Source organism: Mirounga angustirostris, unplaced genomic scaffold, assembly GCF_029215605.1.
Source record: "Mirounga angustirostris isolate CCGP_5_RB_7025 unplaced genomic scaffold, mMirAng1.0.hap1 SCAF_9, whole genome shotgun sequence".
Lineage (NCBI taxonomy): Eukaryota > Metazoa > Chordata > Mammalia > Carnivora > Phocidae > Mirounga > Mirounga angustirostris.
The window spans coordinates 41,912,428-41,930,013 of record NW_026991717.1 but is presented as its reverse complement, the minus strand read 5'-3'; the positions used below and the strand labels follow the sequence as shown (position 1 = coordinate 41,930,013).

At 38.3% G+C, this 17,586-nt stretch overlaps 1 protein-coding gene and 1 pseudogene across 12 annotated transcripts in view; one reads left to right on the top strand and one right to left on the bottom strand.

Annotated features, from left to right (window-relative positions):
• Positions 1-17,586, bottom strand: part of HERC1 (HECT and RLD domain containing E3 ubiquitin protein ligase family member 1) — a 190,223-nt gene that overhangs the window by 141,596 nt on the left and 31,041 nt on the right. For 11 of the 12 annotated variants that reach the window (XM_064570326.1, XM_064570331.1, XM_045899900.3 and 8 more), the window contains exon 2: positions 4,224-5,179. In XM_064570326.1, the coding sequence (XP_064426396.1) occupies positions 4,224-5,153 (930 nt within the window). In that variant the 5' untranslated portion in view covers positions 5,154-5,179. Of the gene's footprint in view, positions 1-4,223; positions 5,180-12,120; positions 12,142-17,586 lie in introns of those variants that run through there. The other variant, XM_064570330.1, reaches the window with a different exon arrangement.
• On the top strand, positions 12,633-12,901 carry LOC123861118 (SOSS complex subunit C-like; annotated as a pseudogene).

Below are 17,586 nucleotides of genomic sequence, written 5' to 3'. Positions count from 1 at the left end.
TTTTCATCAGTGGCTTTTTTCAATGCATACTATACTGTAAAAATATTTATATTCTAAATGATAAACTGGCAGATATATCATAGAAAAGTGTATCTTCTACTATGGAAGGGAGGTTGGCCTAGATGCCTGTAAGATCCCATCTAACTCTTAAGATTATATGATTTTATCAATTCAAACTATTTTAATTAACATGATTCCCAAGAAATGAAACAAATGAATATGCTGGCTATTTAATTTATGGCTAGTGTATCAGGTACTAACCTGCTGCTGCCAAATCAATTTTTCTTTTTATTTGTTTAAGGTGGTGCTTCTCAAATTTTAATGTGGACATAAATTATCTAGAGACTGTGTTAAAATACAGATTCAAATTCAGTAAATATAGATGGGGCCTAAGGTTCTGCATTTCTAACACGCTCCCAGGATATGTCAATGCTGCCATCTGAGGCTCACTTTTTGAGTAGTAGGGCCATAGAGAGCCACTTGTAAGGTCTGGAGTCATACCAGAAGCTGAGTGTTCAAAATTAACTAGTACTAGACATACAAAGTGTTGCCATACCAGCAAATACTCATGGGCACAGACTCTACAAATCCATAATTAGCTGTGCACTACTTCTGAGAAAAACACAATTGTAATCTGTGGCTCCATTATTTAAAGGCCACCTCTAGTGATCACCAAATCAAAAGTAGATGTGTAACAACAGCCTGCTATGCCTTCCTAGGAGCTGGTACCAGAGCCATCAGAATCCCTCTTTTCATGCTTTTCCACAGTATGGAGGAAAATGCTGAAAACTGCATGAAGTTTTCAGTGACAGATTTGGGTTTAAATCCAGGCTCCATCACTCACTGAATGTGTGAATGAAGGCTAGGTCTCCTTATTCTTAGACAGGAATAATGCCCATATTACTTAGGGCTGTTGGGAAGATTAAAGTTACATGTAAAACATGCTTAGCACAGTTTCTAATGTACAGTTAAGAACTCAAAACTGGTAGCAGTAATTATTAATTTGCATCACGTGTACAGAGAAAGAAAATACAAGAAATCTTTAATAAATTCTTGCTAAATTTAAAAATACCAAACCAATAAAACATCCTTCAAACACTGTCACTTATTTCTGTTCTTCCCAATATAGTCAATACAGTACTCCCCACCCCCCCAAATCCACAGTTTCACTTTGAGTGGTTTAGCTACCCGAGGTCAACAGCAATCCAGAAGCAGGTGCTCCTCTTTCTGACATATAGTCAGAAGGTCAATAGTAGCTAACGCTAGGTTAACAATGCTTATTCATTCACCTCACTTCATCTTCATCTCATCGGCATTTTATCATCTCACATTGTAAGAGGCGTGAGTGCAGTACAATAAGATATTTTGAAAGAGAAACCACATTTACATAACTTTTATTGCAGTATATTGTTATAATTGCTCTATTTTATTATTGTTGTGTTTAATCTCTTACTATGCCTAATTTATAAGTTAAACTTTATCATAGGTATGTACGTATAGGAAAAACCATAGTACATATAAGGTTTGGTACTAACTGCAGTTTCAGGCTTCTACTAGGGGTCTTGGAACATAGTCCCCAAGGATAAAGGGGGGGATAACGTAGTTAAGGGTAAGACTACTCCAGCCGCAGCCAGTAAGGATTAAAAATCTCTCTAAAACCCATTCTGTAGAGAATTCTTAATGTAAATAAACAATACTACATATAGGTATTTTTAAAGAAACTAAATTTTGGAAAATATAGTACATTAAATATATAACTTTATAAAGTTTATAAGCTTTATAAACTTTATAGTACATATATATATTTAACATAGGAATTTCGATGGTCTAAAGATAAGTGGAAATTAAGATAACATAAATTCATGGTTTCATAGGTCTTCATTTAATTACCTCCCTCTCTTAAGCACCTACCATCAAAAATAATGTTATACCTTTTATTTTTTTTTCACATTTGTCTTTGTAAGATATTCTGACAAGGATGTAAGACTGGATGGAGTACATTTCCATATATTCTTGCTATCTGGTTTTACTCTACTTAAAATTGCTTCAATGACTCCTCACTGCCTACGGGAACAAGTCTCAACACCCCATAGCACAAGATACAAGGCCCTGCCTACTTGGCAGCTTCAACTCATCCCATTCTACCCCATCCATCCAGGGGCTTGCTCTCCTACACCTTGGTCACTTTGTGAACTCTGGTCCTCTCATTTGAAAACCTCTCCAGCTCCCCACACTCACAGACTTCATGTTTGTAGGCAAACTCTTCCTACTTTTCAATTAGCTCAGGGATCCTTCCTCCACAAGGCATTTTCTGCCCCTTCCCTCCAGTTCTCCTCCTGTGTCCCATCTCCTCCCACTGCAGACCTCTACTACAGCCCATTATCATTTATTTGAAATGTTTGTGCATCTGTCTTTCCTTAAACTGTGAGCTGGCTGAGGGCATAGATGCTACAAAGCTCATTTACCTTTTTTTTTTTTAAGATTTTATTTATTTACTTCACAGAGAGAAAGACTGCACAAGCAGGGGGAGCGGCAGGCAGAGGGAGAGGGAGAAGCAGACTCCCCACTGAGCAGAGAGCCTGATGTGATGTGGGGCTCAATCTCAGAACCCTGGGATCATGACCTGAGCTGAACGCAGACGCTTAACCAACTGAGCCACCCAGGTGCCCCTCTTTTACCTTTTAAACTCAGTGCCTAACAGTATCTGGCACACAGTGAGTGCTAAATAAACACCTACTGGCAAAGGCCAATGGTGTTTTTATTGCTGTTTATTTTCAGAATTCAGAGATATATATTGACATTATTTCCCTGCTCTTTATTTAAATAGAAGTTAACGAGTATTTTGTGGACTCCCATTCAAACACAATTACTACATATGTATCATTAGTGAAAGTTAAGAATCACACAAGTAAATAAAAATAAAGGATTGAATTCATTTTTGTTAGGCCTTACATCAGGTACTCCGTTGATGGTTATATGTCTCTCCCTTTAACTTCTAGCTTGGGAGTAAGTTTTGTCCCAATTGTTCAGGGGTAGAGAAACTTAAGGCAGGGAAGATCAGGTCAGGTTGGAGTCCAGAGTACCAGGAGAGGATATACCTATTTTCTGAATTCTCAGACAACACTGTAAAGTATAAGAAATGTGGGTTCTGGGGGCGCCTGGGTGGCTCAGTCAGTTGTTAAGCGTCTGCCTTCGGCTCAGTTCATGATCCCAGGGCCCTGGGATCGAGTCCTGCATCCGGCTCCCTGCTCAGCGGGAAGCCTGCTTCTCCCTCTCCCACTCCCCTTCTCTCACTGTCTCTTTCTCTGTCAAATAAATAAATAAAATCTTTAAAAAAAAAAAAAAAGAAAGAAAGAAATGTGGGTTCTGGAGACCAAGAGCATAATTACTGCTACCAGTACTGCTACCTTCAATACTTACTGTGCAAGAAGGAATAATAAACGTAAATTTCAATTAATAATCATTCCTTTCCCCTAAAGCCAATCTGAGATTTAATTAAATTCAATCTAATATAGGCCTGTGGTGACTTTAGGAGAGCCAAACTAAATCAAATATACAAGATTCTTCCCCAGAACAGATCCAGAATTCTGTGGAGAGCAATCTAGTTTTCTGGGGTACCCTCACCACAATAAAGAGCTATATTATAGGGTATAACCACAGAGGCTATGGAGGGAGACCCCTTCTGACTAGGTATATTTGTCCCAGAATGAAAGAGGCAAATGGAAAGAAAACTACAAATCCAACAATAATATAAACTTACATTTTACTACTTTATTATATTTTATCTACTTTAAGGTAGGCCTTCATGGGAAAAAATAAATCAATTTAACACAAATACAGTAAAAGCCACATACAGTAGTCAGAAAAAACATGGGCTTTGCAGACAGACTAGGGGTTGTAAGAATTAGTTAACACAGCATCTGCCCCATAAGTATTTAATTAGTATATGTTTTACTTCCAATTCTTTTGCCAAATACATGTGTAAATTTAGGATAACTACCAGTTTCTTCATCCTTAAGATACGGATAAATAATATCTACCTCACATATTAACATGATAATTGAATCAGACAGTACATATAAAGCACTTGGTTGGTAGCAGGCACTCAACAAAGGTTAACTCTTTTCCTCCTTAACTCCTGGTATTGGGGAGCAGTATATAAAAGAAGTCCAAAGAGGAATGAGGTGTTTATTACAGATTAAAGACAGATTTATAGTACATACCAAAGAACGCCTCATCTGCATTAATATAGTCATAAAGCAGTCAAAGCTGATCATTCCTTCCTGGCTTGATAGTAGTTTGCTTTTCTCCATGGAATTTACAACTGCTGAAGCCCCCAAAGCCATTTCTATCCATTCAAGAAGATACCGCAAAGAGCCTCGCTGAGCTGCTAAACCAAGTAGCAACTCAGAAGCTAATCTACGACCTAAAGTGTCTGCGCCAGAATTGGGAATAGTTACTCCTTTAAGAAATGTTGTCACTTGTGATAAGCAGTCCAAACCCATCGGAGGAATCTTGCTTTCATTTGCTAAAGATAATGGAGGCAAAGAGCTGACAACTTCAATTGCAGTATGAATAACGTCGTTGCAAAGACTAAGACCAGGTCCTGACACAGGCATCATCCAACTTTGTCTTAGAAGTGCAAATAATAAACTTAGACCAGTTCGAACACCCATTTCTATAAGTGCATCAGTGCTTGACCGGGGACGTTCACTAACAGAATGGACATCTGCTGAACCAGAGCTGCTCTCCGGAGAATGCTGCTGCTGTTTCACTTTGCCTTTGTCGTGGTATTTATTAGAAAGTGCATAAAAGACACGCTGGAGTACAAGCAGTCGTTTCCGAAGTGCCCCAGCAAATGGGGAATCTGAACATACCATCTTCGCTAGTGCTAGCTGGCTGCTAAGAAGGGCATCCAAATAGTGGTCCTGCTCATCACTTGAAAGAGACTCACGCTCAAAGTCTGGCAACTGTGGTCCTTTGAGGCACAAAACTTGTTGAGGCAAAGGTACTACTTCTTTATTGCTGACCAGTTTAGAATACAGAACAGCAACTCCCTCTCTTGTAGCAATAGATTCACTATCCTCTGTAATCCAGGAGCTGTTGAGGTGTTCAAGCCATTTCAGTTTCACTGGTGGAACCATAGTTGCCATGTTGGTTTACTCTTCAGCCATTAGTTCTACGAAGGGAGATGAAAAAGCAGTCAAAAACTTACACAAATGATTCATAAAATGTTTCTGAATTTCCATCTTACAGTTACAATTAGCGATTTCAAACTGGTGAAACAAAGTCTGAACTGCAGTTAACAGGAATGTGCCAATATTAGTATTTTAGCTTTCATAAATCTACTATAGTTAAAAGATGCTAATATTTTTATTTATTTTTTAAAGACTTTATTTATTTATTTGACAGAGACACAGTGAGAGGGAACACAAGCAGCGGGAGTAGGAGAGGAAGCAGCAGCCTTCCTGCGGAGCAGGGAGCCCGATGCAGGGCTCGATCCCAGGACCCTGGGATCATGACCTGAGCCGAAGGCAGATGCTTAATGACTGAGCCACCCAGGCGCCCCATAAAATTTATTTTAAAAATTAGTGATTTCCGTACCTTTTCTCTTCAGTTTCTGGTCCCACTGTCAGTATAACAGTGGGTTTTACATGCTGATCATCCTCACCCCAAATTCGTATCTCCAACCCACGCCTCTTCCCTGAACTCCAAATTCATATATACAATTGCCCACTTGATCTCACCATATAGGTATCTAATAGGCATCTCAACATACTCAAAACTGAATTCCTAATCCACCACTACCACCATGCCCACCCAAACCTGTTCCTCCTGTAGACTTCCTCATCTCAATAAATGGCAACTCTATCCTTCTACCTCCTTTGGCCAAAACGCTTGGGAGTCACTCCTCCCTCTCACACTCCAAATTAGGCAGCACTACTTTCAAATATATCCAGAACCCAAACAGTTCTCACCCCCTTCATTGCTAACACCCCACCCCAAGCCATCATCTCTTGGATCACTGAAGGAACCTTCCTACCAGTATTCCTTGCTGTACGGAGGAACTAGTGACTCCAAAAGGGCAGAAATGTTTTTGTATATTTTGTTAACTGCTGTATTCCAACACATAGTAAGTACTCCAAAGTATTTGTTGTTGTTGTTTTTAAAGTACTTAAAAACTAAGTCCTATGGGATAAAATATTCACAAAACATACATCCCACAAAGGACTGGCATCCAAGGTACATAAAGAACTCCTGGGGACGAGGCACCTGGGTGGCTCAGTTGGTTAAGCGACTGCCTTCGGCTCAGGTCATGATCCTGGAGTCCCGGAATCGAGTCCCGCATCGGGCTCCCTGCTCAGCAGGGGGTCTGCTTCTCCCTCTGACCCTCCTCCCTCTCATGCTCTCTGTCTCTCATTCTCTCTGTCTCAAATAAATAAATAAAATCTTTAAAAAAAAAAAAAAAAAGAACTCCTGGGGCACCTGGGTGGCTCAGTCGTTAAGCGTCTGCCTTTGGCTCAGGTCATGGTCCCAGGGTTCTGGGATCAAGCCCTACATCGGGCTCCCTGCTCGGCAGGAAGCCTGCTTCTCCCTCCCCCACTCTCCATGCTTGTGTTCCTACTCTTGCTCTTGCTCTGTCAAATAAATAAAAATTAAATAAATAAATAAATAAAAAGAGCTCCTACAACTCAGTAACAATTTAATTTTTAAAATGGTCAAAAGACTGAACAAAACTTCACCATATATGAATGGCCAATAAGCCCAAGAAAAGTGCTCAACATCATTATTCATCAGAAAATGCACATTAAAAACACAAAGAGATACTATTACCCATCCAGGAGCATGGCTAAAATTCGCTTAAGACTGACAATACCAAATGTTAGCAAGGATGTAGAGCAACCAAAACTCTCACAAATTGTTTGCAGGAGTGTAAAAGGGAAGAAGCACTGATAGTTTCTTTCTTCTTTTTTTTTTAAGATTTTATTTATTTGACAGAGAGAGACACAGCGAGAGAGGGAACACAAGCAAGGGGAGTGGGAGAGGGAGAAGCAGGCTTCCCTCTGAGCAGAGAGCCCGATGCGGGACTCGATCCCAGGACCCTGGGACCATGACCTGAGCCGAAGGCAGACGCTTAGCAACTGAGCCACCCAGGCGCCCCACACTGATAGTTTCTTATAAAACTAAACTGATAGTTTTCTTATAAAACTAAAACTAATCTCTACTCAATGAACCAACAATTTTTTTCCTAGGGGTTTACCCAAAAGAAAACACAGGTCCATAAACAGACTTAAATAAAAATATGGTTGCCCCTAGAAGGTGAGAGCATAAATAAACTGGGAAGGAGCATGAAGGAACTTCCTGAGGAGGTGATAATATTGAATTACCTAGGCATATGCATTTATCAAGACTCAATAAACACACATTTAAGATTTTTACATTTCACTGAATGTGAATTTTACCTCAGTAAATACTGAACTCTAGTTGATATGCATACTGAAGTATATTGGGGGGGGAAGTATACTGATAATTATTTAAAAGATTTTATTTATTTGACAGAGACAGACAGGGACAAAAGGAACACAAACAGGGGGAGTGGTAGAGGGAGAAGAAGGCTTCCCGCTGAGCAGGGAGTCTGATGTGGGGCTCAATCCCAGGACCCTGGGACCATGACCTGAGCCGAAGGCAGACACTTAACCGACTGAGCCAGCCAGGCGCCCCAACTGTAACTTATTTTGAAATGCATCAAAAAATAAGATGCACTGATGTGTAATACATCTTTATATATCTTTATACATACCCATATGTATGTGAGTAGATATGTGATAAAACAAAAATATTAAAAGATTAATGGTAGAATCTCAGTGGTGAGAGTGGTGTTCACTTAAAAATCTTTCAATTTGGGGCGCCTGGGTGGCTCACTCGGTTAGGCGACTGCCTTCGGCTCAGGTCATGATCCTGGAGTCCCGGGATCGAGTCCCGCATCGGGCTCCCTGCTCAGCAGGGAGTCTGCTTCCCCCTCTGCCCTCTTCCTTCTCATGCTCTCTGTCTCTCATTCTCTCTGTCTCAAATAAATAAATAAAATCTTAAAAAAAAAAAAAATCTTTCAATTTGGCCATATATTTGAAATGTTCATCATAAATTATTGCAGGGGAGGTGGGGACTAAGTCTGTAGAATGGAAGTCATAACACTTGGTACTAGAAAAACATCCTCAAATACCGAAGGGCATTTTATTGTCATAATACAGGTAATCTTCAAGAAAGAGCTCCAGTGATAGTGATCCTAGACTAATTAAAAGGAGTTTCCTATTTCTCAGTATGCCCTATTAAATTCTACATATAAAATCTGATGACACTTCCCTTCTCAAGATTATGATTATTATGCTTAATTATTTTCATTAGATACTCAGAAAGTATGTACTTGGAAAGGGGAAAATAAAACATAAGCCTCCTCCCACTTCATTTAGTAATTATTTATTAAACATTGTGCAGAGGAGGGGCACCTGGGTGGCTCAGTTAAGTGTCCAACTCTTGTTATCAGCTCAAGTCTTAATCTCAGGGTTCTGAGCTCAAGCCCCACACTGTTTAAAAAAAAAAAAAAACAGGGCACCTGGGTGGCTCAGTGCTTAAGCGTCTGCCTTTGGCTCAGGTCATGATCCCAAGGTCCTGGGATGGAGCCCTGCATCGGGCTCCCTGCTCAGCGGGAAGCCTGCTTCTCCCTTTCCCACTCCCCCTGCTTGTGTTCCCTCTCTCGCTGTGTCTCTGTCAAATGAATAAATAAAATCTTTTAAAAAATAAATAAAGGGGCGCCTGGGTGGCTCAGTCGTTAAGCGTCTGCCTTCGGCTCAGGTCACGGTCCCAGGGTGCTGGGATCGAGCCCCGCATCGGGCTCCTTGCTCAGCGGGAAGCCTGCTTCTCCCTCTGCCACTCCACCTGCTTGTGTTCCCTCTTTCGCTGTGTCTCTCTCTGTCAAATGACTAAATAAAATCTTAAAAATAAATAAATAAATAAAAAGAAAAAAGAAAATTAAAAAAACATATTATGCAGAGGATATTAAAGTACCTTATTTACCTCCATCCCTGCAACCCATAGGTAATTTTGTTCTTTTTAATTTTGCTAGTTTGATAGCTGTAAAGGCATATGTCGTTGTTCTAATTTCAACTTCCCCAATTACTAATAAATCTGAACATTTTATATTTATTGATCATTCGGATATACTCTTCTGGGAAATGCTTGTTCATAACCTTCTAGTCATGTATTTTTCTATCGGGTTAGCTTTCTTGTCAACTTTTAAAAGCTTTCTGTATTTTATCATTGTCCTCAACACGGCAAATATTTCTTCTAAATCTATCTTTTGCATACACACACACACCTCTTTGATAGCTTCTGCTTTCCATTCTTGGTTAAAGGAGCACCCCCACATACTCATACCCAGATTACATATGAATTCTAGATTATACAGGTATTCACTTGGGACTTTCTTGAGGTATTTTTGTTTTGTTTTTTTTTAACACGAGTCTTTAATCCACGTGGAATTTAAATAAATTCTATATTCATTTGGAATTGTAATAAGTTCTACATGTAAAACTGGTTTCAAGTTTATTGTTTTCAGGTGTATGGCTAGTTATGCAATCACCATTTATTAAGTAATCCAGGACTTCCAAGACAGCTGAGGACAATGGCAGCTGAATAACTATCTCCCCAAATTTCTTCCCTAACAGTGAGAAGGAAAAATTGAATTATTATTTTTTTTAAGATTTTATTTATTTATTTGACAGAGAGCGAGAGAGAGCAAGAGAGAGCACAAGCAGGGAGAGCAGCAGACAGAGGGAGAGGGAGAAGCAGGCTTCCCGCTGAGTAGGGAGCCTGATGCGGGGCTCCATCCCAGGACCCTGGGATCATGACCTGAGCCAAAGGCAGATGCTAAACCAACTGAACCAACCAGGTGCCCCGGAAAAACTAAATTCTCCACAAAACCAAACCAGTTCTGAATCTATTGTCAGACCATGGATCCCTATGAGAATCTAATGAAAGCTGTGGATTCTGACTCCCCAAGAATAAAATTCTTATGCACATACTCATAAAAATATGAGCAAAATTCCAAAGGTTTCACAGATGTCCTAAAATCATCTATGTACTCCAAACTGATAAAATTTTATGGATATTCTAAAACATCTTATTAGTACCAGTAGAAAATCTTTAAAAACTGACTGTATTTCAACAAATAATTCCAAAATTTAGATATAACTTAGACCATATTTCTAACCGTAAAGCAGTAAAACCAAAAAGTATTTACAGGACAACTAATATGGAACTATCTCCAAGATACATTAAGTGAAAAAAATACGTACTCATGTATAGTATAATTCATATATAGTAATATTTACATTAAAAAGGATTTAAATATGCATGTATGTTCGTAAATGCAGAAAACTCTGGAATACACACAAAAACCTAAAAATATTAGCTGCCTTTGAGGGGAGGGGACCTGGGTTACTGGAAGATAGGAGTAGGAAAGATATTTACTTTTCACTGCATAACCTTCTGAATTTCATATATGTGCATTTGTTACCAAAGCAAATAAAAAAAAATCCATTTTTAAATAAAGAAAACCAGGGAAGCCTGGGTGGCTCAGTCATTAAGTGTCTGCCTTCGGCTCAGGTCATGATCTCAGGGTTCTGAGATCGAGCCCCGCATCCAGCTCCCTGCTCAGTGGGAAGCCTGCTTCTCCCTCTACCACTCGCCCTGCTTGTGTTCCCTCTCTCACTGTATCTCTCTCTGTCAAATAAATAAAAATCTTTCAAAAATAATTTTAAAAAAGAAAGAAAACCAAAATAAAGAAAAAGCCAAATTTTTAGAAATGCTCTTCTACAGTTTTTTAAACAAAAAGGGGAAGAGAAAAGGATTTCACAATTTCTAGAAAAGTATATAAATCATTATATATCAACAAAATGTAGCCAAAGTTGACCCAAAACAAATGTACATCAAGAATGACTTTGATCGGGGCGCCTGGGTGGCTCAGTTGGTTAAGCGACTGGCTTCAGCTCAGGTCATGATCCTGGAGTCCCGGGATCGAGTCCCATATTGGACTCCCTGCTCAGCAGGGGGCCTGCTTCTCCCTCTGCCCTCTTCCCTCTCGTGCTCTCTGTCTCTCATTCTTTCTCTCTCAAAAAAAAAAAAAAAAAAAAAAAAAGAATGACTTTGATCGCTTCTCGGCCTTTTGGCTAAGATCAATTGAAGAATGACTTTGATGGGTCAAAAAAAATTACAAGATGCCATTCCAGGTTCATCAAATTGTGAATTCAAAGGAAAGAAAGTCAAGAGTATTTAAAGAATAGAAATGAATCAGAATAACTAAAAACATAAAAATGTTCATATAAAATCGTAAGAAAAAGAACCCGAGTTCAGAATGTGAGAAAAAAATTTAATGAGCCAATGACTTTCCTTTTAGTTCTATAATCTACAATGAGTCAAAACTGATAATTTGGAAGATAAAAATTATACAATGCACCTAGCACAGTGTCTGGTATTTTGTAAGCCCTCAATGAAGGATGCATTTGAAGAAAACCAACTAGCTACTAATTACAGTGAATTAGAGCTGGAATAACATAGTTAGGCTATTAGTGAAAGAAATCAGTAATGAGGTTCAAAGAAACTAACAACAAAAATCAAGCTCTGAATGTTTTAAGAGAGAAATCTTTTTATGCCTTCAGGAAATAGACAATTCCTAAACTACTTTAAATGTCTCAGGGCATTGAGGAAAGGGTCTCTGCTCTTAAGTAGTCAATAAAGTAATACCAAAACTCAACAAAGCACAAAAAATACAATTATAATACTGCCCTATAAAGGAGCTGTAAAAATCCACAACTAAAATATTAGCAAGCAAAGTGGAACAGTATATTAAAAGGTTAACACGTGACATGTTGAGTGGGTTTATTTGAGGAATATAATGATGGAACAACATAGCAAATCTATTAACATTAACAAAATCCATGTTATATTGAGATGTTAAAAAAGCAGCTGACAAAATGCAAGATCAATTCCTAATAAAAATCTAATAATAAGGCAAGGATAAAGTTTACTTTTTTAAATCATTAAAAATTTCATATCATGGGGCACCTGGGTGGCTCAGTCGTTAAGCATCTGCCTTCGGCTCAGGTCATGATCCCAGGGTCCTGGGATCGAGCCCCGCATCGGGCTTCCTGCCTGGCGGGAGGCCTGCTTCTCCCTCTCCCACTCCCTCTGCTTGTGTTCCCTCTCTCGCTGTCTCTCTCTGTCAAATAAATAAATAAATAAAATCTTTAAAAAAAAAAAAATTTCATATCATAAAACAGAAGAAAAACACTAGCAGCACTAGTTCCAGAAGTCAAATACAAGACAAGTGCCCACTTTCACTGCTATTATCAATAATGCAATTGAACAAAAAAATAAGTATTATAAAGTATTCTAGAAATTGCTATCACAGTGAGGTAGTTGATTACAGAATAAGTAAAAATCAAAACTCAAAAGTATCTAGCTCTAAGTAGTCACATCCCCTTTGGAGAATCGTGATCCAGCTGTGGGGTGGTCCCACACTCTCATGACCCTGCTCACCAACTGCCCTGAACATAGCTGAAACAGAAAATAGGAAGATGGCTGCAAACCCTTCAGGACAAGGTTTTCAAAACAAAAATAGAAGTTGCAATCTTGGCAGAACTGGACAAAGAGAAAAGAAAAATTACTGAAACAGAACCAATCTTCACCAAATCATCCTAGAGCTAGCACTGTGCTCTCAGAGACCCTCAAGAAAGACTTCCAGAATTGCAGCATGCACATACACATTCATCTGGACACTTCAAAACTCAAGACTCTACATGAGAATCTTATTCTTCCCCTTTTACCTCACCCTGACCCAGAATGAAGAACATATTTGCAATGAAAGTGACTTTATAATATCAAATGCCAAAGCTACTATCATTCAGTGCTATACAAACTATGGCTCAGTATTTGGGCAAACTTTCAAGTTTTGTGCTTCCTTAAAAGAAAGGTGTATGTAAGTGAAAGCAAAAATAAGGGTAATCTGGATGATTAGAGGTTTGGAAGTTGTATTATCTGAGTTGTATTAGAGCTGGAATATTAAAGTTGTATTAACTGATCATGCTACCTGTGACTGTAACTTTTCTGTAATTCAATTTAACTTTAACTCTAAATCAGACTCTAAATTAGATGGTTACATAAACTCATCCCCTAGTCCCCAAGAAGTTGGACTAGGTATATTATTTCCACAAGACTTTAAAGAACTATTTATAGTACTTAACTTTAAAGAAACAAGAGTATTCTTTAAAAATACAAACCAATAGGCTTAAATAAACTACATTCATATTTGCTATTTATGGAATTGATGTCAGTGTACCTTCTGATCTTACAGTCAACATACCCAGAAATGTTTTGGTGTTTTTTTTTTGAGAGAGAGAGAGCGAGAGAGCACGTGCGAAGAGGAGTGAGGGGGGCAAAAGGAGAGAGAGAATCTTAAGCAGGCTCCAGGCTCAGCACAGAGCCTGAGGTAGGGCTCAACCCCACAATCCCAAGATCATGACCTGAGCCAAAATCAAGAGTCAGATGCTTAATAAACTGAGCCACCCAGGCACCCCCATCCAGAAAATATTCCCTGTTAACTCATGACTAGTTCCCTAGTCTTAATTTTAAAAGAAAACCCAAGATAAGCCTAAATTACCAATTGTCTTACACATCTTTTATAAACATACACCACTATAAATGTGACTACATTCTATTAAAAACAGTTACAAGACCAAAAAAGTCAAAAGTATCTTTAAATAACTACAATAACCAGGGATTATATAATATGTAACAAGAAAAAAATTGCAGAGTTGTAATAAACAATATAAATACCTAGTAATAAACTGAACAAGTGCAAAAATTTTATTAATAAATACGTAAAATTCTACTGCAGAACAAGAGATTCTTTTAATAAATGGAGAGCTTAAGAATGCTCTTATTAGGAAGACTCCACATTTTAGGTGGTCAATTCTCCTTCAGTTAATGTATAAAATTAATTCAGTATCAACCAAAATCACCCTGGAGTTTTCTAAAACTTGATAAAGTGTTTAAAATTATCTGTAGAAGTAAATACATAGGAATTGTAAGAAAAAAAAAAAAAGAAAGAGGGACAGAAAAAAAGATCTCTGAAAAAAAACTGGAAACTGAGAAAGGTCCCAGCTTACCAGATATTAAAAATTATAACGCTAGAGGGATGCCTGGGTGGCTCAGATGGTTAAGCATCTGCCTTCGGCTCAGGTCATGATCCCAGGGTCCTGGGACTGAGCCCCACATCGGGCTCTGTGCTCAGCAGGGAGCCTGCTTCTCCCTCTCCCTCTGCCTGCCTGTCTGCCTACTTGTGATCTCTCTCTGTCAAATAAATAAACAAAATCTTAAAAAAAAAAATTATAACGCTAGAATAACCAAATGTGGTTCTGACACATGAACATATTACATCAGAAAATATTAAGAGAAGAACTGAGCGTCCAGAAGATCCAAGTACACATAAAAAGTTAGTATATGATGAATGTTAGCATATGATAAAGGTGTTAATCCTAAGGAATGCATATACACTATATCCCACTGTATACAGGACACATGTTTAAGGATTTTCATTACGCTCTCATCATAAGAGGGAAAAACCTAAACATTCATCAATAGGGAAGAGATAACTAAAACATGGTATATTCAGATGATGCCAAATTATAAACTTTATACCATAAAAAAGTTAATACATGCAATTCAACAAAACTAATAAAATTTTCTAATTTTCAAAATAAGATTTAGTGTTTAAGGAACACCAAAAAACAATACTAGAGGAGCTGTACTGCATAAGTTAAAAGTAAAAGCACCAGGGGGGCCTGGCTGCTCAGTAGGTAGAGTATACAACTCTTGATCTCGAGGTTATAAGGTCAAGCCTCACAGTGGGTGTAGAGATTACTTAAAGATAAATAAAATAAATAAAATAAAAAAGTAAAAGCACCAAAGTCTGACAGACTGGCTAGGTTTGAATCTAGACTATATCACGGTCTGCAAGTTCCTCAATTTCTCCATGGCTCAACGTGCTTATCTATAAATTAGAGGACAATAAAGAGAACCCGCTATGGTTATCATGAGGGTTAAATGAGATAACACAGAGTTCTTAGAATCATTGCCTGGAACATAGTACACATTCAATAAATGTAAACTGCTATTATGATCATTATTATTTTGTTCCTCATTGCTATCTCTACCAAATACTGGTTGTAGGGGTGCCTGGCTGGCTCAGTCAGTGGAGCATGCAACTCTCAATCTCAGGGTTCTAAATTCAAGTTCCACGATGGGTGTAGAGATTACTTAAAAATAAAATCTTAAAAAATATATTTATATACATATAGATTATAGATGTATGTGGAGATGTATATAAAAGTATTTTTTAAAAAAAGATTAGAAGGACAGGGACACCTGGGTGGCTAAGTCAGTGAAGCGTCTGACTCTTGATTTCAGCTCAGGTCATGATCTCAGGGTCGTGGGATTGAGCCCTGGGTCAGGCTCCACACTCGGTGCAGAGTCGGCTGGAGATCCTTTCCCTTTCCCCTTCAAATAAATAAATACATAAAATCTTTAAAAAAGATTAGAAGGATAGACCCCCAAACTCATGATAGTGATTGCATGGGGGGGATGGCAGGTGCCAGACAGGACATCAACTTTGTATGTTTCCATTCTTTTATTTTTAAGATGATTACATAAACTTGACAAAATTTTAACACTGTTAAGTGACAGTAGATATAGGAGAGTCCTTTTTTATTCTTGTACTTCTCTTCAGTCTTAAATTTTTCTCAAAAAAAGCTAAAACAAAAAAGCTGGTATGATCATATTGTTTTCAATTACAATATAGGCAAAATCTATCATCAACTATCCCATTATTGTTTTAATTTATAATATGCTTGTTTTTACAAAAAGCATTTTAACAACAACAACAAAAAAAACCCCTACAAATGTCTCTTTTTAAAGGATTGATTTTATCTCTCTTGTTTCTAACTATAACACAGGTTTAGAAAACAAAAATCAAATAACACAGGCTTAACAGTATTTTATCCTTTCTCAGGCATAGAGAAATCTGCAGTTATAGGACAAATATCCTAGAGCTGATATATTCATTAGCCTGCTACCTCAAACACCTGAGATATATTGCACATAAATATCACAAACATAACCTCTGGGCATATTCTGATGATGTGTTCTGTAAAAGAGAAAGATGAATCATAAGAGCAAGGGCTGCCAGAGATAAGGGGATGATGTTTAATGAATAATTCTGATCAATGGAGAAAGGTTCAAACAACAAAATACTGCGTCAGACTCAACATTTTCAATGAAACTTTTGAGTTACTAGATAAATCCTATTTATTTCCTTTTTAAATACATTATGTTGCAGGCAAATAAAAGAATAAAAAACAATTCGGGCGCCTGGGTGGTTCAGTCGTTAAGTGTCTGCCTTCAGCTCAGGTCATGATCCCAGCGTCCCAGGATTGAGCCCCGTATCAGGCTCCCTGCTCCACGGGAAGCCTGCTTCTCCCTCTCCCACTCCCCCTGCTTGTGTTCCCTCTCTAGCTGTCTCTCTCTCTGTGTCAAATAAATAAATAAAATCTTAAAAAAAAAATTTAAATATGTGTTTCATGTTGTTACTGTCCCATGGTTTTTTATGCTAATTAAAGTATCTCAAATCTAATAGGTGCTCAGTAAAGGCTTTTGAATTTTCCATTTTAGTTTAATTTTTAAAACTAAAAAAATTTACATTAGAAACTACTGGATTTAGTCCTATTTCAGTGCCCTTATCCACATATTAGATCCACAATTAGATCTTGAAAGACTGGGGGGGGGGGGGGGGCAGGATTACATCATTTGACAAGATCACATAAAAGGTGAATGTTAGAATCAGGATTTAAACACAAGTCTCCAGAGTCTGAAGTCCAGCACTATTTCCACAGCTCCATAGTATCACTCCCCCGAAAAATTAATTCTAAATGCGGGGTGGATGTAAGAATCAAGGGTGAGAACTTGTCCAAATACACACGCCCAGCTCCCCAACCCCAACCTACCCGACCAAAGAATTTCTTTTGGAGAAGTGTGATATTGCCAGCCCCCATCTTCACCTTTGTAATCAGTGCCTAAGGATGATAGCTGTAACACTGTGATTTATAATAAGAAATATATATTTACTTGGTCACTGTCCCCATTCCTAGCAAAAAGCTCCTAAAAACCCTTGGAATTTGCTGTGATGAGAGTAATAAAAGTGTCTTTTGTTATATTAACTGACTTTTGGAAAATATCTGAGGATAGGGGCTAGCTGCCAGGGGAGCCAACCATTGTGACTAGAGGGTAGGAAGGTCCTCTGACCTCTGGGGAGGGGAGAGGAACTGAAGATTGACTTCAACCACCAATAGCCCATGATTTAATCAATCGTGTCTTTGTTATGAAACCTCCATAAAAAGGGGGGGGGGGACTAGCTGGCTCAGTCAGTGAAGTGTGCAACTCTTGATCTCCAGGTTGTGAGTTTAAGCCCCATGTTGG